This window comes from Xiphias gladius, chromosome 20, assembly GCF_016859285.1.
Source record: "Xiphias gladius isolate SHS-SW01 ecotype Sanya breed wild chromosome 20, ASM1685928v1, whole genome shotgun sequence".
NCBI classification, from domain to species: domain Eukaryota; kingdom Metazoa; phylum Chordata; class Actinopteri; order Istiophoriformes; family Xiphiidae; genus Xiphias; species Xiphias gladius.
This window is the reverse complement of record NC_053419.1, coordinates 4,547,217-4,567,895: the sequence shown is the minus strand read 5'-3', so window position 1 is coordinate 4,567,895 and position 20,679 is coordinate 4,547,217. Positions and strand designations below refer to the sequence as shown.

The following is a 20,679-nucleotide window of genomic DNA, read 5'->3' as shown; positions in this document are numbered from 1 at the left end:
TAAAGCGGCCTTTATGCTACAACACCTGACATCCTTCATCATAATTACTATTACTGCTAGAGGTGGCCTAACAATAAAACCTAACTATGGGTCCTGATAAACTGTTTGCACGGACCACCTACGGGGTTGTTTTCTACAGGAGGACAGTCTTGGAGTAGAAACAATCAGACTTAAGTACAGTATTTGAGTAGATGTACTTTGTTATTTTCCACCACTGCAACAGTATAACAAAGAGAAAATACTGTATCTACTGCAGAGGAAATCACAGTGTAGACATCTACGGTACCATTAAAATACCTTTGAAGATTTTTTATTTTAAATTCAAGTTTGCATAGAGAATGCTACAGGACCAAACGACGCTGTAACATACATCTGTTGTACATATTGGTCATTTTCGGCTCAACACTGGACTCTGAACAAAGCCGGCGTCAGAAACAATCACATCTGATTGGTGGCTTCTCTCCACATTTTATTTTCCAGTGGAGATAAGATAGTGCTCCAATCACGTGAGCTGTCAGTTGTTGCCACAGTAATTCCTCAGCAGGGTTTGTGTCAGACACAGAGAAGAGAAAAGGATACATTTACAGGAAGCGTGTTCTCATTTTCAGCCTTGTGTCAAGGGGGGGGGGGCATGTAGCCAGAGCAAAATCTCTCATCCTCCTTATCTCTCTCTGTTACTCACTATCTGTGTGTTTTTGTCATCTCTGTGGTTTCTACTTCGGCTACACGAGATAGCTACACTATGATTTTTGATCTTCGAAAAGTCACAGTGCGAGACTTGTAAAGTGTGTGTGCATTAGTCTGAGAGGAATCCTTCCTGTATTCGTTCTGAAGTGTGACTGCAGTACAGTTCCTGTGGAGTGGCACGGCCATATTTGGACAAAGGAAGTGATGCATAGGAAAAGCCACAGAGAGCCATAGAGAAAGAGGACCTGGTTTTATTATTTGAGTTGTCTATGAGCCCACTGCTGCAGGTGTGTGTGTGTGTAAACTAAAAGTTGACTGTCTTTTTCTGTTCTGTTTTTTTATTTTTGTGTACTGAGAAAGAACCAAAGTCCTAAACACTGTTGGTTGCTTGTACTGACTTTATTAATAGTTCTTGGACCTTCATCGGGTTGGGTACATTTAGTCAAGTAGCACCAGCACCATACTCCATATGTGTACCTCTCACACAGGAAGATTCCACCAGTCAGAGGATACCAGCAGCACCAGACATCCATACAAACTAAAAGTATTCCCACACCAAATCCAAGTGAGGGGGTGAGTGAGCAGGCCAGCAGCAGGGTTCTTAATGTACTAGAATTTATTAAGGGTTTTAAAAAATGATGTACCATAAAAAGTGTGATCACCGTAGTCTAGTCTGGATGCGATGAAAGCATGGATGAGAGATAGCAAAATATCATCATTGCTTCTAGAGCTTAGAGATGGCTGACCAGTGGAGCAAAACTTTTTTATGCATTTTCAAATCTGAATTTTGGTTATGCTTATAATGGTCACTGAGCTCTGAAAAATTGTACAGAAACGTGGTATGTTTTCATATATCCCAGAAAGAGCCAAGTAGGGATGTTACAATCGAAAAATTCAAGGACATTACATTGCTAAGAAAACTGCACAAATCGGCCAGAACAACAAAATAATATGAAGATAGGTTATTATTTAGAAAAAGGCAAAGTGAGAACAGTCAAACTCAATAATCAAAGCTCTTAACAATCACAGTAATCAAAGATAGCATACCATATCAAAAAGAAAAAACTCCATCTTATATAAACGTTAAAGAGGGCTCACCTACAATAACATGAAGAGAAATATCAAACAGGCTGTCAAAATTGTGCGGGAAAGTTAGAATCTTGTGTTGCTTCGTCACAGCTCAGGAGCACTCAGTCTAGCATAAGGGGGCAAAGAACATATCAAAGCAGTAAGATAACATCATAAAAATGATATCCATCACATACTCAAATTGGGCCTCAGCTACCACAACATGAGATTAAAAAACTGTTCATTTATGGCCTGACACAAAATACTGTGTATAGTAACATATCATAAATCAGTGTGTTTGTGGAATATGAATTCAAAATGCTTCTCGTCTCTTCAGTCCAGATCCCCTCCCCCTGAGTTCAGATAAACACTTCTATACTTTCACCTTCTAGAAACCCCCAGTTTCTGTTCACATGCTCACATCTAGATTTTAAAGTGGCAATGAAAATGTGAAGCTGAACCAGTGGAGGAACCATTGTGGTCGGTCATCGGGGTGGGGGACAGGATGCATGCCGGAGAGTGAAATGCAGCGCTGTACGACAGTATCTGTTTCCTCGGCAAGTGGGACGTTTCTGAGCATCTGCTGCAGCTGGGACGGCGGTTTACCAATGACCTTTGCATCTGCCCGGGGTTGCGTGTATTCACATGGGTCTTGGGGAGGCAGAGAGGCTTAATAATCGCATCTGAACCTGGAACGCACATTTTTGCTCGCTGCACAACAAGGGCTTTGGTTAGCCGCTCAAATTTTCGACACCTGGCAGCTGCTGAAACCGTGGGAATACCATCACAGGTGGTGATATGTGAACATGTAAATCTGAAATTCATTTTGGTCTGTAAATAATTACATAATTAGCCTATGCATTAGAAAAACAATTATTCCCAATAAAACAGTGCAGAAGAATCTAATACAACAGGGGTGTGAAATAGCCTATGACAGTTGGGATTTCCTACACTGGCCACATAAAAGCTTTTTGAGAGCTTTCAGCCAAACGACACGGTCTTCATCGGCGCATGAAGTTTGCTCCGTTGTAATCGAGATGGGTCTGTTTACTGGGGATTGGGCTCATGCTTTCATGCTATTTCAGAAATAAAACCCATGATCCATGGTTTCTAAGGCGGCCGTCTGTGCACTCAAATCCTCTGTACAGACCACATGACAGATTTTGGTTTATTTGTGTTCTCCAGTATTCACATCATACTGTCCATGATGATGTTTTTCCAATCACAACATGCAACTGCTGCCATGCACTCACAGCAATAAGCTTTATGAGCAGCAGCGAGTTTTTGGTAGACTTTTTAGACTCTATTCCATTTTCAGTAGTTTGAGCATTAACCATAGGCCTACAGAAAATAACATCACATTTACATTGCATGTAACGTTATTTAAATGTAGCCTAGATGTCTTTAAAAATTACATTTCAATCTAATTTGACCAGTTTTAACCTAAACAGTGCAGGACCCTTTTCCGCCTCAAGCGTGTTGTTAATTTGTGTGTTTTGCGAACTTTTTTCTCCCCTGGGAGTCGCCTTTCAGGCTACATACAGGCTGCCAAAGCCCTCTGATTGGTGAAGCTTGTGAAGGACGGTCTACAGACTCTGATTTTCTGCTTTTTCCTGCTGCATTTGCAATATTATGGAAGAGCAGACTAAAGGAACACAGCCTCCCAAAACAAGCAAGAACTGAAGATGACCTGACAGAATAACAGCAGGGAAGTTACCAGGAGGCTGCTTATGTCTGTGGGTCTCAGACTTCAGACAGTCACTGACTGCAAAGGAACTTACACCAATATCAAGTATAATGACTTTAATCAAGTTTAAAGTTAAAGTTAAAATAAACTTAATCGACAAAATATGTGTCCTGATACTTAGAGTGAGACTGCATTGCCCGTAAATTTACAGATGTCTAGTTTTCCACTGCCAGTGTCATGTTGTAATGAAATGTAACAGGAATACTGTCCTGTGTGATGCGATTGAGCAGGGGTTTTCCGTCTGACTGTTGCCCTCGTTTCAATTTCAGTTTCTCTAAAACAACTCTTACGTCAGTCTGTTCTTGTAAGTCTAGTACAGCCCTCGTTCTCCTTTGTTAGAGATAAGCGGTTTACAGACTCGTCACAGATAAAAGGTTTACAAACCTTTTCTCAAAGCACATATAGAGGCTGTTTTATGCCCTCTGCAGGATCTTGCAGGCTCTGTGGCCTTTCAGAAACACTGTGAGCGATAGGGGACGCGTTGTCCGTGGCGGAGGTTGGGATCCTTGTAGTTTACCAGCTTTGTTTGTGTCTTCTCAAACTTCCTGTAACAGATTTAGGCTTTCTTTGGTTTAGACATGAGTTTACAGTTTAGGAGCAGACAGTGAACGTCCACAGTGCTTTTGAACGCGCAGATTAGAGCTTTGAAGTTGTTGTTTTTTTATCTTGGGTCATTTTACCAGTAGTTGTTTTGATAGCCTGCTCTATAACTATAAAGCTCACTTTTCCATAAAATGGTTTTAAAATCACCCTCAAAACACAGAGTTACAATCTAAAAACGAACACAGTTTAAATCACATTGTTTTATGCTGTGTGTGTGTGTGTGTGTGTGTGTGTGTGTGTGTGTGTGTGTGTGTGTGTGTGTGTGTGTGTGTGTGTGTGTGTCCAGGGAGGAAATATGTTTGAATGAGTCTGGTATGTAAGCAACTCCTGTGCTTCCCTTCCTGTCGAACGCTGCTATCTGATTAGCATCTCCGGCTCCCAACCATCAGCATAGTTCAGGATGGAGAACTTTAAAACCAGTAACAGAGCGAGAGGGTTCAAAACAGCAACACGCTGCTATTTTCTTTTGAAATCGACCTCAACAAGCCAGACTGTATTTCATGGAGTAAGGAGAGCATATTGGTAAATGCACAAAAGTTTAACGAGTCATTTCTTACGTCGGACAAGTTTTGGCAAGTAATCTTGCTGGATGTGCATGGATTTTTTTCAGCATATTAATAGCATCCTCTTTGTGAAATTTATGATGTAAGAGTCCCACATTAGGAGAAGTAAATTTGACATGTGAAAAGTTTCGCTTCTCATGTTAGTCCTGCATATTACCATGAGAGGAAACAAATCTTCAGTTCCCAGAAATCCTGTCGCCCTGCTGACAGAGGTAGTTTGTATTTCACTGTTCAATTCAACAGCTTCATTCTGAGTGAGCGGACAGCAGGATTAATTTGGGAAAACAGGGTGAATCTACAGGATCTCATTCATTCATATTTCAAAGGCATGTCTGTGTTGTTATTTAAGTATTTATAATTATGTATATTTTTCTGCAAAGAAGACAGTTTGCACACCAGAAAAAAATTAAGCAACAAAACTCTGGCAAAAAATATTTATTTTATCAACCCAAGTCTTCATTACGAAACTTGAGCAACTGCACAAAACTACAACCGAGGATTAGAATCACTGTTGAGGGGGGAAAATTGAGATTTCAAGAACAAAGTTGTAATATTTATAGAAATACTATAAATAATAAATAAAGTAATATTTATAAATGTAATTTATAGAGTCAGTTTCAATTTTTGTACATATTACACAAAAGATGTAATGACTTTTTGTAATATTACAACAATATAGTAAAATACTGTTTTATCATAATAATACAACTGTCCCCTCAAAATTACAACTTTATTCACATAATATTACATTATTTTTAAAAGTAACTTTTTTTCTAACAAAGAAATGGGAGATGCCGTTTTTGTTGAAGCACTGAAAGAGCTTTCGTGTTTTGTGAAGTTTAAGCGCCAAAAGCAGTTGAAAGCAGTTGAAGTGCAATCACTGAAAGCATTTGGAATTTGACTGTCTGGCTTAAGCCCTGTAGGCAGTCGAACTTTCAGTCTGTAAAGAGCAAGAGATGAAAGCAGTTGAAATGTGAGTGAATTTCAAATGAAACACCAGACATAGTGTAAGCGTTTGTACTGTAAGTAGTTGAAGTGTCAATTTGTATGTAAGCCATCCCCCCAGTGTATACCTGTTGTGTCTCCGGATCCACATCTTCCTCCTCTGTCTGTGGAAAAGGAAATAACGGTGAAAACTACACTTTTAGCCCACTTCCCATCGAAAACATGAAAATGCTGAGCGCACAGTCAAAGCGCCATCATGTTGCTTCGGATTTGCCTGCCAGCTGCGTGTCTGCTCTGCCTTAGCTAAACGATGACTTCAGGAAATCCTCGTATGGATGATAAGCAGCTGGCGAGCTTCGACCTCAGCCAGAATGACCAGAATGAGATGTGGTTGACTTAACTGCTGAATGGCCGCAGTTTATCTGTTTGTCAGCTGGTTATCAGTAAACATCAGTAAACTGTCAGAAAAACAAAACACACGATAGCCTTTGTAAGTCATGTTAGATGTCCTTACAAACACACACACACACACACACACACACACACACACACACACACACACACACACACACACACACACACACACACACACACACACACATACAGGAGGGCACTCAGGGGTCAGAAACAAGCAGCAGCTCCACCCTGGTGATATATTGTCTCAGGCATGTTTTTCCCCTCCCTGTTTTATCAGGTCTCCATTTTCCTCCTTCTCTCAGTCCAGACTCTATTGCCTCAAAATGTTCACCCTTTTTTTTTTTTTTTTTTATCCTTGAAGCCTGACACAATGATGCTCACTTTGCCAACAGGTTGTTAACACTTTAACTGAAGGTGCTATTAAAAAATGAGGATGCCCTGGGCGAAAAATGTTGAGCAGGATGTAAGGATGGTGACAGCCGTTGGTTTGTCAACAGTGTGATCCACAGCAAATTATATAGACAACTAGTGGCTGGATTGCCATGAAATTCCATAGATTTTCATTGCCTAAAGAGTACATAGTTATTTTGGTGACCTCTTTCTTCCATTAATGGACAAATTTCCAATAAATTAGTTGTGAATATTTGTTGTCTCAGGAGGGATATTCCTAATGATTTGGGTGAATGAACTGATTTGGCTCAGAAATTGCTCAGACCAGACTTTTCCACTTCCAAAAAGCTGGGGGACTAGCAAGAGACAGATTGAAAGAAAGATTGGTCAAATGAAAGCAGCCGAGGCCGAGACATCATGAATTTTAGTTCCTCGTATGGAACAAAATCAACACAGGTCTTGCACAGCAGGTAGTCTTAATGATAGGTGCACCAAAAACTTGGATTATTTTCTCAGACTTGACAAAGATCCTCCAGAGACACAGATGACATAATACAACTTTTTTTTCACAGGCTGAGTAGTACAGCCTCGGTATACGCTTCAAACGAAGCGCCTGTCAGATCTTCCAGCCGCATCTGAAAACCACTTTTCCGACGGTGGAATCAGGGGCTACAAAAGTATTTCCCTCTCTTTTTTGTGTATGAGCAAGTTCAACACCATGGATGCCCTCGAGGAAAAACGCTTTCCCCAAAACGCAGGGCTGTTTTCTTACAGTTCATCACATCACACTCCTCTCTATGACGGCAAGTTTTTCGCCCCGCCTGGCGGTCATTTGGAACAGGTGTAAACAGTTTCGCTTTAGAGGACCTAGCTCGCGTGCAACAACCTGATAATTGACTTTGAGTGCCATTTAATGCCAGCTTGCCAGTAACTGCATTTCAAGGGCATTCTTGGTATATTTATTGCAGGTGTGGAAGGGGCAGTTTTATTTGAGTACAATGAGTTGACAAACTGCCATTTCCTTCAGGTTTTATCTCAGTTGAAGGATTTTGGCAAAACATCTTATACTGAATACTGAGTTCTTCATCCCTAGGCTTCACACACACACACACACACACACACACACACACACACACACACAAACACTCCCTCTCTCTTCTTCTGAAGTCAGTAGATGGTCTTGATAAACTGGAAGTTACATATATACAGATTAGAGGATGAGGAACCTCACTTTGGATGTTTATTTTAAACACTGCAGTGTCTAACAGCCTTGAACCTCAGCAAAAGGACCCAGGACATTAAGTGTTTCCTGTCTTAAACTGAGTGTTTGTGTGTGTGTGTGTGTGTGTGTGTGTGTGTGTGTGTGTGTGTGTGTGCGTGCGTGCGTGCATTCATGTGTGTATGTGCTTTCATTAGTGCCCTATCTCAGTTTAAGTGTATTCATGTGCGAGAGAGAACAAGGGAGATAGAAATCAACAAAGGCAGCCAGAGAGAGAGAAAGAGAGAAATAGAGAGAGTCATTTGATATTTGAGTGAGTCTGAGTCCGGTCGACTGTAATTCCAGTCTGGCTTCTCTGTAATGAACCTCCTGCCAATGTTAGCCCACACAGTCAGCCTGCTGCGGGAGAGTGCTGCTGTTCAGAGCATCAACAGGAGGCTCAAGAGGAGGTAGGCGACACCTGAGCAGGTAACATTTGAATGCCAAACAGACAGTGTTAGAGGATGGCTAGCTGAAGAAAACAAGATTGCTCTTTTCTCCTCCACTTTTAAGATGATAGAAAAAATTCTTGATGAGGCTTTTTCTCCACTTCGATTTGAGAACTGCTCATAGCACCATCCACCAGCTGTTGACATTGGCTGGCCAAATCAAAAAGGGTTTCCTGAACAACTCAATGGGCAGAGCGGGAACATTTTCACTTGGCCCAATAAAAGAACGACTGAAAACTGTGGAAAAGCTCCTGCTTCAACTCAGTGCTAATGTTAAGCATAGAGTGAATAGACTAGCCATACTGCAGCAAACAACTGATGAGTGTATCATGCTTGCTAAATTTCTGGCATCTAGCATCTTTTTAAAACATGCAGATTTCACCCAAATCATTTTTTTGAGAGAGAGAGAGATTATGTGGCTCTGGTCGTAGCAGCTGTGGATTATAGCTGCAGTCACATTGTGAGAATTTGGTCCTAAATTTCTTACAATGCCAGCATTTTGATGAAGGTTGTGTTTGGTCTCGGCCGCTGGCAGTTGTGTCTCTGCCGGTGTGATCTCGGATCTAGGACTTTGGACTGATGGCACAATATGGCACAACATACATGGGGGGGGGCTTTAAAAAGGCATTTCTGTTATTGCAAGGTTGAAAACCGGATGACTCTGTAGGCTTGTCTGCACTCTTACACACACAAAACTCCATATTAAACACATGTTCTTTTCTTTAGGTCAAGAGACATGATACACAAAGAGCTTCTCATACCAGAGGGATTACTCACTAGCTGAACCAGTTGTACAGTGATACAGGGTTTTTGGACAACGGAGCGGGGCCATGGCATTCAGATGAAACTGCCCCATCAATCTTGTGTGGCTGGCAAATATGGATAAACAGATATAAGGTAGATTAAGGCGAAGTCACGCTGCTGAGTATCTGCTCTTTGCTTGGGTGAGAGTAGAATTCTCAAACCAAATAGCAAATGATAGAGTGTCTTTATTTTTCATGGTGATAGATGATCTATTTTCCAATATGTTTCACAAGTGACATCCAATTTTGGCAACTTCAGGCTACATTATGAAATAGGGTTTACATTTCCCCTGTATAAGGACAGAATCCCTGCATTTTGGAGCAGAATGTCTTTCATATTGTAGAGAGAGAGAGAATTTGTGATTTGGTTAAAAAGAATCCTCTAATATTGTATCTGTCTTCTCTTTTCCTTGAAGTACGACAGAATTTCTTTCTGCACAAGGAGTCTGAACAGGAACAGTTTTTGTTTATTTCTGCTGGGATTCAACCCCACATTTCCATGATCTTGCACAACTCCTGAGATGGATCTTCCATCTGTCACATGACAGTTTAATAATAACATCCTGTTTTCTCATCTCCTCTCCTCTACTGTAGAACCATGTCATCTCCAGAGATGTGCTGGCCGGTGCCGATGCGAGCCATCGGGGCTCAGAACCTCCTCACCATGCCAGGAGGAGTTTCCACCGCAGGGTACCTCCACAAGAAAGGAGGCAGCCAGTTCAGCCTCATGAAATGTGAGTTCCTAGTAAAAAGATTTAAGTGTGAGTGGACAGGATAAGAAGAACACCTGACTATAAGATTTTCTGTATTGGTCCGGAAACTTTTCAGCCTCAGTTAAGTGTAATTTCAAATGTTCGCACTTTTTGTGCCAATGTCCAGTTTCATTTCACCGGTGGATGGATAGAAACATTCTTAATATCTGTTACCTGTCTTTCAGGGCCACTGAGGTACACCATCATCCACAAGGGCTGTTTGTACTATTTTAAGAGCAGTACCTCTCCTGCACCACAGGGGGCATTCTCTCTCAATGGCTATAACAGGTCAGCAACAAATCTTCAGCTGCTGAGAGTCCTCAACCAGTAATGATGTTTTTTAACATGCTTTCCAGGGCCACAGTTTACTAACAACCTGTAAATATACATAAAAACATGTTTTTCTTTTGTTTTATGTAGGCTGATTCAAAAAAACCTTGTTTGTAATTATACATACATTAAATGCACATTAAAGTGACTTGACTTGCATTCACACGCACAAAGAGCCTCAGGAATTTGTCTCACAAGCCTGAGGGTTTTGGGTGTGTTTGCATTTAAATGGACTAAATGGACTGAATTTACAGTACATAGCACTTTTATCCAAAGCCCTTTATAATTTTCCTGTCATTCACACACACACAGTCATACATCAGCAGCACCAAGCTGCCATGCAAGGTGCTGGCCTGACTATCAGGGGCAACCCCAAATTACACTGTGACGTGGATAGGTGGAACAGGCGATTAGTGGACGACCGCGCTACCTCCTGAGCACAGCTGCTCTATCACGTCATTTACATACTCAGCTGCGTAGGGCAGTTATTTTCTCACACTGCCTATACTGGAAAACAATGAAGTCGTTCTGTGATGTGTTTCCATGCAACGTTCGATTTATCCAAGTTGCAGTAGCTTGTTATAGTTTCAGTGGATCATGGAGAATTGGGAAGCCATGACCGTGACAATTAGCTTTTCACCATTTCGTTTTAAAGTTCTCTTACATTTAAACGAGCGCAACCGGTTGTTACCAGGTTGTTGCTTGTCTGGTGGGCAACGGCAAAATGTTTTTCAAGGCTCACTTCACAGTGAATGGTGTGCTGGCACCTCCAGTGCTAGGTCCATCTGTGTGAATGAATACTCAAAACAAACAGAAAAAGGAAACAGTGCTTTGATGTACCTCTTCATTTGCCAGACTAGGCTTGGAATCATGTCTTTTACAGAGCACAATAGCTCAAGAGGACAAAAATCCTCCTGTGGAAGGTGTTCATTAGGGTAGTTATGAATTATTGGCTTATCAACACAGGCTCATGAACAGCGCTGAAATGTGCATATTCCCCTGCGGGGGGAAGTATCTTGCAGCGTGACTCTTACATTTCTCCACTTCCACAGAGTGATGAGAGCAGCAGAGGAGACAACCTCCAGTAATGTTTTTCCTTTTAAGATCGTCCACTTCAGTAAGAAACACAGGACGTGGTTTTTTTCTGCAGCCAGTGAGGACGAGAGGAGGGTGAGAACAGACACACTATAAGTTTAAATAACCAAAATGCATTTTAATATTAATATATAATAGGTATGTTTTTGAGCACAATTTAATGTACAGAATTTGTTCATTTTAAACAATTAATTTAAGCTTGTAACTGTAATTGAGAAACTGGGTTTGAATTAAAGTAGCCCTGCTGTGGTTGGCTAGTAAAACTGCTCCATATGGCAACCTCCATGTATTATTTTTTTCACTTCATAAAATACATGCAACATGTACATAAGATAGTTTTGGAGTTGCTGGAAGACACATTTGATGGAGCTAGGCTAGCAGTTTTGCCTGGTTTCCAGTCGCTCATGGAGCCTCATGGAGCTGACGCTATACTGGATGTACAGAACAGAGCTTGATATCAATCTCCTCATCTAACTGTCAGTCAGTAAATCTGCAAATTTCCAAAAATGTCAGAGTATTGTTCTGGGCAATTCTGGAGAGGGGTATAATTCGTTTCTGTCAAACAGCTGTTCGTAGTAGGATACAATAAAGAATCAGCGCTCAAGTGTGAAAGTATGAAATCCCACCAAGACTTAAATTTCACATACACTCAGACACCTGCTACATTTTGTTTTTCCTGTCTTACAGAAATGGATGCGACACCTGCGGAGGGAGATAGATCACTATAACGACCGGAAGGAGTCCCACATTATTAGGTAACTTCACATCACAGATGGCATCATATTTCAGAACACAGTGTAAACTCAAAGTATCATATAATCTGTGCAGAGTACATTTTTAAACAAAACCCAAAGCACAATTTAACAGAAAGAAATCTATTGAAAGAAATCTATTGTATGTCCAAAAGCTTGTGGAGCCTGATCTCACAGGAAATTTGTATTTATTTATATGAAAACAAGGTTTCTTTGTCTAGCCTTGGAGAAAATCATTCTATTTTAACGTAATAAAGAATAAATATCACAGTAACTTCTTTTGTAAATTAGTTAAAATGATGGTAGCATTCACAATGCTGGAAGTTCAGACTCGCTATCTATCTATCTATCTGAAATCATATCTACAATCAACTCAAACTTGGTCTTTCTGCATGTTGTTCCTTCATGGTAACATTTTCTTTGTTGCCATAGTGACTCAGATTCAGACGCCGACAGTTTCTATGGCACAATTGAGAAGCCCATGGATATCAGACACACCGACAGTAATCCAGATGACGGTAAGACCACCTTAATGAATGCATAAACAAAACACGCATATGATAAGTGTGTGTTAGTAAAGTGTACATTGACCTCCTAGTTCTGAGCCTGGGATGTGTGAGGCAGGAGTCGCTCGAGGACCCCAGGACACCCATATCAGAGGGCTCATTGGAGGTGCAGTTCTTATGTGTTCTAGAATCCCCTGAAGCAGACATTGCGGGTGGAGGACCACGGTGGTCCGGGGCCGCATCAGTTTGAGCTGTGGGCTCCAGCCTCAGTAATGCCCAAAGCCTGAGCTCTCAGAGCCGAGCATGTAGTTAGAATAGCACTCTAGTGAACAATGCCGACTGCAAATTTACATAGCGATGTGTCGCTATCGAGGAACCTGCTGCCATCTGTAACCACTGCTGAGTCATGTGAGGGTCTGAGGGAAAAGAATGCAGTCCGGCGGTGCTGCTACAGCTGTCAGAAGCACAAGTCTGACCCATTGCACCACAACTGAATATTCTAAGTAGAGCTTTAACAAAAAATAGCCTAAACTCCTGCGAATGATGAGTCTAGATCAGTATATTAAGTATGTAGAGTATATATAACTGTTGTAACTCTTCCTTGTTTGCGTAGATTACACTGAGGAGGATGACGATGACGATGATGAAGACTATCTGAAGCCAGACACCGAGTGTTCCCCGACATCTACAGGTGATGCCACCCACCACACACACCATTTTAGCTGTCCTGTGTATAGTCAGTTACAATGAAGATAAATGCACATGTCACATGTCACACGCAGAGATCCAGACCCCGGAGTGTCACTCATTGTTAATCATACAAACTAGAAGTGCCTAGACATGGAAGACAAGCTGATGAGAAAGTGTCAAGTAGCGGAAAACTATTTAGCTGAAGGAAGCGGCAGATTATAAAGGGAAAGTTTTGGTTGCAGGGGGAACACGAAATCTAGCTGAAAATCCGTTCAAACTGATCTCCTTATAAAACCATCGGAACATTTTTCAGTGAAAATTGGGAAAAATTTTAAAATCATTGAGCCATATCTGTACTTATTTATAGTTATAAAATCATTCATATGCAGTTATAGTATCATTAAACAAAAATTAAATAAACAAAAAAAAGAACTTTACTTAAAACTAGAAATCAGTCTGATTTCTCTTTTTCTCACCTTTTCAGGTCGACCCACAGGGCCACCCCCCTCCTATCCTCCTCCCCCAGTGCCGGCAGTGTTCCAGTCCCGTCAGGACTCCAGTCCAGGAGTCAACAAAGGCCCGCCTCCTCCCATCCCATCACCAAACAGAATCCAAGCCACCCTGTTTCCTAAAAAACCCCTGCCCTCCTTCCCCCCTCCCTCCATACCGAAGGACCACAATAAAGGCCCGCCTCCTCCTGTCCCCTTTGCTTCCCACCTGCACAAGCCCCCATCTCCTGCCCCTCCACCTCCTCCTCCCCCCAACCTAAAGAGAACTTTTCAGAACAGGGCAGTATCCATTGGGGAGCCCGGGAATGACAAGAAAGACTGGAGGCCTCTGCCGGCCATTTCAGTCCATTCCCTCGCCCCTGTACCCATCTGTGACCAATTAGGGACCAAGATGGTCCTAAACGGTCCTGCCCACTGCTCCTTTAATGCTGGAGGGAGCCAGTTACTGGGAAACAATCAACAGGGGGTGATGAGCAACCTCCGCAGCAAGCCAACTCTACCAACTCCTCATTCTGCAAATATGGGAGGGTCCACCATCCACCCTCCGCTCTCTCCTCTACTCAAAACTGGACTACACAATAAACCAGGGGTACCCAAAGCTCCGCTGCCAGCTGTCAAACCCCTGATGCTTGCAGCCAAGTCCAAGCAGCCAGGAACCCCACTTCAGTAAGCTGCACTGAAACACACAAACAAAATCAACCCAAAATACTCTCAACTAATAGTTCCACAATTTAAGAAAACTTACTGTTTACCTTGTTACCTTAAAAGTCAAATGAGAAGTTAGATAGATTAGATGATATTAATTTCTGTGAAAAAATTCACCTTCCAAAAACTCTAAAGCTGCCTAATTTACATGTTGTGTCTTATTTATTGAGCAAGTGTAGAAATAGAAATGTAGAAAAGAGGTAGGGCAAACTGTCAACTGATACGAACCACAGCATCAGCAAAGCAAAAATCTGTACTTTTTGGTTCCATAAAACTCCTCCTGAAATTCTTTCTGGTTGAGTTGGCCTCACTAAGCCACGTTTTCCCACCAGAAGATCATCTCCAGAAGGCCAGAGCTTCCGCGCATTAGTAGACAAGGCAGCGTCAGAGTTCAGGAGGACACGAGACAATTCTGATGATGACTACGAGAACGTAAGAGTCATGTCACGCCATGTTTCAGCTGATATTAACCTTCACCACAGATGTCTGAATTACCCTGTCAAGATGCTGCTTAAATAACATGTCATAACACACACCAGTTTTGCTGCTAATTTAAACTTTACTTCTACCCTCTTCTGGTCTGTTCTAGCTTCTGACACTCTTTCTGATTCATCTCTTCTTGACTGAGGAAACAAGGCACTCCTACGTGCTTATAGGAACTGTATTTCAGGCTTCATGAACCTCTTTCCATCTTGCCTCAACTATAAAAAGAAATCAGCTGTGTCATTTCAAAATAAGATAGTCAAATTGGCCATCTTCTGTTACAAATCAGCCACAATTCGGAAGTAATACCGGAATATTCATATGTTTATCAGAAAACCCTACTTGAAACACATTTCTTGAACAATTTTACCTATCCAGACTGTAAATCATGAGTAAACAGTTTTGATGAAACATAAGAATTTAGTAAAACATAAAAAAAAGTCGAAGATGGAAGACATCATATTTTAAAATAACAAAGCACCTACTCCACGGGTCAATGCCTCCATTCCAGCGTCTGTGTTTGGTTTAGATCTGAGCTGTGTGGGTTCAAATGAGGATCAATAGGATTTTTTGCTTCTGAAATCAGAAAGTGGTTGTTTGTCACACTTTGTGAACCCAAAGTAAAACTAATACGCACTTTAGATTATTTATTTTTCTACAGCTATTAATCTTTTCAAGCAAACTTGAATTTCTCATGCAGATATTTGCTGTCTTAGCTTTTTTTTATCATTACCAAGTGTATTTCTCAATCTCAAAAATCCTAATGACCATTTTTTTTGGCTAATATCAGTGTTTTTTCTTTCCACAGATGCAGCTGCCAGACTCTGTGTTCATCGACACGACTGAAACCAGTTTTGTAGAAAAGTATGACACAGGCACCTTTTTTAATATAGAGCTGTAAACTGGAATATTCCCTCGGCAGGTTTTGCTGCTGTTTCTGCCCTCTAGTGGCAAGACAGAAAAACAGCATTTTCTTTCTGCTTTATTTCATGCAATTATTTTATTGACATTGTCTTCATTATTTCCCTTATTTATGAAGTAATTTCTCTTATGTGTTTTATTAACACCAGTTTTGTATGTGTGTTATCTATATGTATTGTTGTTCAGCCTTTTTTTTTCAGCAGCAGTTCATTACAATAAAAAGTATTACAAGTGATCTGAATTCAAATAATTTGAGAGATGCAGAATTAATAAATGTTTGTATTTGTACACAATAGTATTTGACGTAACATTTAGCTTGTCTATGACTGCATTTGCTCATGCACCTCTGACCAGTTCCACTGATAACCTGTAACCTATGATGATGTCTGTGCCTGCAGGTTATTCAGAGAGGGCCCCGTCCCTCCACAGGACGGACTGTACGGCATCAGAAACTCTGGAACCAAAACCTCCAAGGTAAAAAAAATAAAAACCTGCAGTGGTCAGTGACGTCAAAAGAAAAGGAGCAATAAAGACATTCTCATAACTATGATGCAGCCTTATGGAAAGAAGAAACATAAAAGTTATACCAATACAATGAAAACGAACATCCTAGACAGTGTCTCATCTCAGGTTTTAATCTCAGCTGTGTTAGTGCTGTGTCTGCCGGCTATTTGATATTCACATCAGGGTCTAGATAATGTTTAGTTTTTGAATACTGACGCCATCATTTTACAATGAAGTTGCCAGGAGCTGATATTTTGGTCTGATATCTAATGATTAAAACAATCTAAACAATGTGTGTTATCCAGGTGCTGGTGGTGTGGGATGTCAGTATAGGCAAAGCCAGAAACTACCGACTGTTTGAAGAGGTAAGAAACCTGCTGCTCTCTATCATGTTTTGACTTTGTGTATTTATATAACTATAATTATCTACTTGTAAAGATTAGGCATAATGACAGTGTGACAGTAATAAAGTTTCCTGTTCACTGTTGCGGTTTTGACAGGAGGACCGCATCTTTCTGGGCGGTGAAGTGACCTTCCCAAATCTGTCAGCTCTGATTGAACACTACCACAACCATCCGCTTCCTCACCACGGCTCGCTCTGCCTGCAGAGGCCCTTCACAAGGACAGTGAGCATCTGATGGACACAGTCAAAAAATACAACTGAAACCAAAGCAGAGGAATGGGGAGTCCGGACCTCGCTGCAACCGAAATCGGTCCTCGTCAACGCAACACGTGGAGATAAACTCACACAGATTAAATAACTGTCACAGTGTATTACGCTGGACAAAAAAAAAACTGATCATTCTCCACCTGTTGTAGCACCAGAAAGCACCAGAAAGCTCCATGTTAAGCAGCAAGGACAGTCACTCTTCTAAAATTCTGACTTTTAAGACACCAGGTATTGTTTGTGCAAATGGAACATTATTTAATCTAGACTTCAGTCTTCAGTTTTAGCAAGCACTCTAATTTTCTTTTGCACACTGAACAGATCAGTTACTGTAAATACACATTAATTATTAATGGCAGATTTTAGTTATGACAATGATGAAACCTTTCCAAAGAAAGAGAACATGCTCTAATGGACCAGACATCTTAATTCATCAGACATCTGCTCTGTTTTTGAAGCACTCCTGTTGCTTTATACAAACTGTGAAGCACAATCCAAGAGCCAGTCCGATGAATGGGATTGTGAGTTTACCTGTGGTTCCTGTGGGTCTATCCCAATGCCGACACTTGCAGTATTTCCAAGAGGTCAAGTTCCTACTTGGAAGATGTAGAAGATTTAAGCAGGGTCAACCATACACCACTACAGCTGCAATCAGATGGCAGTGAACAGCAAACATGCATTCGGGAATCTAGAAGTTATCTAGAACCACAACAGCCTACTGTGTATAAAACACATAACATGTTATTATTATTTTTGAATGGTTTTGTTTCTGGTAAAACATATAGGAAAGGATTTCTCAAAATCACCAAAGTATACTAATATTCCTTTTTACATTGTCATATATCCATTATTCTTCTCATCAGTCTCATTGAGATTCATATATTTTGGATATTTAGTGATAACTATTTGTGAAGGGTCTGCCATAAGTGCATATTGTTTGGACATGAATAATATTCAGGCTTGATCCGACATGTCTGCTGGTTATTGTCAGTCCTAAACAGTAATTGCGTTACTGCTAATAACTGGACTGGTGTGAGACTGTGGTGAATTGTGGGATAGACTAAGCCCTGAATGCCACTCTGAAGTGCCAATAGGATGTGCGTGCATCAAGTGTGGGCTGAGTGAACTTCACATTGACAGTTTTCAGACGTGGAACACACTCGCCTACTACCTGGAGGCACTCGATATCTGCTTAAATGTTGAAGACCGCAAGTGTAGGCACAGGGACAGACCCGCCGTCTCCTGTCCTCTGATCATTTGCCCCAGCACGGTTCAAATCTGCCCACTTTCAGGACCAAACACAAAGACTTGTCACCCGAAACAGATGCAGATACTGTACACTGAACCACAAGTGTCGAAGTTTTGAATGTGGGGGCAGCTGTATCTTTCTAGATTTCACAAACCTTCAGTCTCCTGTCGAGACTTCGTACCTCTATCATTAGAATTAGAATTAACAGGCGACATCTCTCTTTCTTACTGTGCAAAATGCGTACACATCTTGCTTGTCAAGGTGCAGAGTCCTGTACTGTTTGTGGGACTTATGCCTCCCAAGGACTTGTAACACTGTAGAACACTCTTTAAAAAAATTTCAATTTTTACTACATTAGAAGCAGTACAACATTTTCCACTCAAATTGGCTCTTTATCAGGTCTTTGGGCTTTCGACGATGTTGTACTTTTTCTGATGTAAAACGGACATTTTAAAAGTATCATTCTGCAGTGGTGCAAGTCCCTGAAAGGTAGAAAACATCCATGTATTAAAATCAAATAAAACCAGACCATTACTGGTGCAACGTCTTAGACTGAACGTGAAGAAATCGGAACTCATTTTGTACTGAACTGCAAAAATGTTGACATTCTGCAAATACAGTTTGTACAGCACTGATTTTAATGCTGTAAATCACTCTATATTTATATGTAAATGCTGTGTATACTGTAAAAAAAACATGTCTGTAAAAATGTAAATATATTGTTTTCTACAGAAATACATGTCGAGAATGTATAACTGATATTACTCAAGCCTCGGGTTGTTTTGACTTCTTTTCAGATTTCTGTATCGGAACTTCAAGGTCGCAGCTTCATGTGTAGTGACCTGTAAAGAAAAAGTCACAAGTTTGAGCATCATAACGCACATCAACACCTGTAAGACTCGAGTAAGACACCACTAGTAACTCACAAAAATGTAAAAGGACAGGTAGATAGATGATTATTTTTAATCAACGTTTAAACTGTACTTTTTATTGATTATTCCCTTTTTTTCGTTTATAAAACGCCGGAAAACACTGAAAAATCCCAGAGCCCAAGGTGACAAGTTCAAATACAGACCAAGGCCCAAAGAAATTTCGCATCAACTGATCCATTAACGGACAAATTGTTTCAGCACTTAATCTGAGTTTCACTCCTGACGCTGTTGTCAGAAAACTCAATCCCAGAAAACAAATTATGAGCATGGATGCAGTAATTGTTTGCTGTTCAGCAGCAAATGCTCAGATGTCAGATGTTGGAGCTTCATTCATTTTAAGTCTCTGCTTGTATGTCAAGTATAAAAGAGGGACGTACACATTGCATCATTTCTAGCTAGTACAAAATGGTAAATTCTGTTGATTTTTTTTTTATATTACCTGTTATGTCAGTATACTATAATAAATAGTATATATTACATACTGTTATAAAGTAATGTAGTATAGAACTGGGGCACAGAAACTGGCAGCAAACAAATCAGGCAACGCCTCAACCTTATTGCCTTTTCTCATGTAAAGCCAAACACTGACAATACAGCATAAATCTCATCTTTGTGCAGCTGGTCCAGCTGTGAGTGTGGCATCTTCTTGGCCTCATACTGGTGTGCCTTGATTTAATGGGTTCATAACTGTCCCCCTGTGGCCAGACAGCAGAAAGCAGCCGCTGTAACCAGTTGTAACTAGTGGCCGAACTACTGCCCATCCACATCTAGACAGAGTTTGAAATATATGCAAACGTGTAACGAAGGCCATGCCACAGTGTCCTTCAAAACAAAAGTATTAGCTACACCTAGCTAATACTAGCTAATAGCTAATAGCTATATTGGTTATGGGAATGTTGTCATTGTCATAAACAATCACAACATTGTTTTAGTCATATAGAGAACCATTCATTCAGCTCTGATGTATAAAGCTTCCTTGAGGTGTTGAGGCGTTAGAAGAGGAAGACAGCACAGAATATAATCCAGACCATGAGACAACTGATGAGGAGCAAGCAAGTGATGAGGAGGAGGGTCCCGCTGATCCTGACTTTGTCCCGGTCTTCATCCCCATCTGAGAGGAGAGTCAAGAGAGAATGTCATCAGGATGACCCCGTGGCCAACAAGATATGCCACATCCCAAACTGATGACATCAAATCCTGCTTTGCACTGTTCCTGATGGAGCCAATCCAGACAATGGTGCTTAATATGGCAAAAATTGGAGGGGGGACGGGTTTTCAAAGAGAACTCGGAGTAGATAGACCGGACAGTCATCGAAGCATACCTGGGTCTGTTGATTCTGTCTGATGTATACAGATCCAGAAAGGAATCCACCTCTAGTTTATGACATGCAGAGTCTGGCATTTTATACGTGACTTGGCCATCGTCAAAACAACACGTTGCAGGTTACTGGCACATACTCATGTACGAGAATGACCGCACGATGGCCCTCGGTGTTGGTTTTCATCATCCTAGATGTGTCAGCCTACAGTGTTTCTGTAGTGTGGATGGAGGTGAATCCAGCCTGGAATCAGGAGAAGCCATCCTAGAGTAGGCTCTTTACTGGAGGAGCTGGGGAAAGCCATGGTGATGCCTCTCACTGAAGGGCGCCAACAC

The 20,679-nt window shown here is 41.1% G+C and overlaps 1 protein-coding gene across 6 annotated transcripts in view; it reads left to right on the top strand.

The window, feature by feature from the left end:
- The window catches only part of sh3bp2 (SH3-domain binding protein 2), a 29,892-nt gene extending 11,057 nt beyond the window's left edge, over positions 1-18,835 (top strand). For 2 of the 6 annotated variants that reach the window (XM_040158379.1, XM_040158378.1), the window contains exons 2-14: positions 8,854-9,024; positions 9,525-9,664; positions 9,868-9,970; positions 11,065-11,182; positions 11,795-11,862; positions 12,292-12,377; positions 12,979-13,056; positions 13,540-14,230; positions 14,602-14,701; positions 15,561-15,616; positions 16,072-16,147; positions 16,483-16,542; positions 16,678-18,835. In XM_040158379.1, the coding sequence (XP_040014313.1) occupies positions 9,529-9,664; positions 9,868-9,970; positions 11,065-11,182; positions 11,795-11,862; positions 12,292-12,377; positions 12,979-13,056; positions 13,540-14,230; positions 14,602-14,701; positions 15,561-15,616; positions 16,072-16,147; positions 16,483-16,542; positions 16,678-16,815 (1,710 nt within the window). In that variant the 5' untranslated portion in view covers positions 8,854-9,024; positions 9,525-9,528 and the 3' untranslated portion in view covers positions 16,816-18,835. Of the gene's footprint in view, positions 1-7,989; positions 8,089-8,853; positions 9,025-9,524; positions 9,665-9,867; positions 9,971-11,064; positions 11,183-11,794; positions 11,863-12,291; positions 12,378-12,978; positions 13,057-13,539; positions 14,231-14,601; positions 14,702-15,560; positions 15,617-16,071; positions 16,148-16,482; positions 16,543-16,677 lie in introns of those variants that run through there. The other 4 variants (XM_040158380.1, XM_040158377.1, XM_040158376.1 and 1 more) reach the window with 4 other exon arrangements.
- Positions 18,836-20,679: the final 1,844 nt, after the last annotated feature.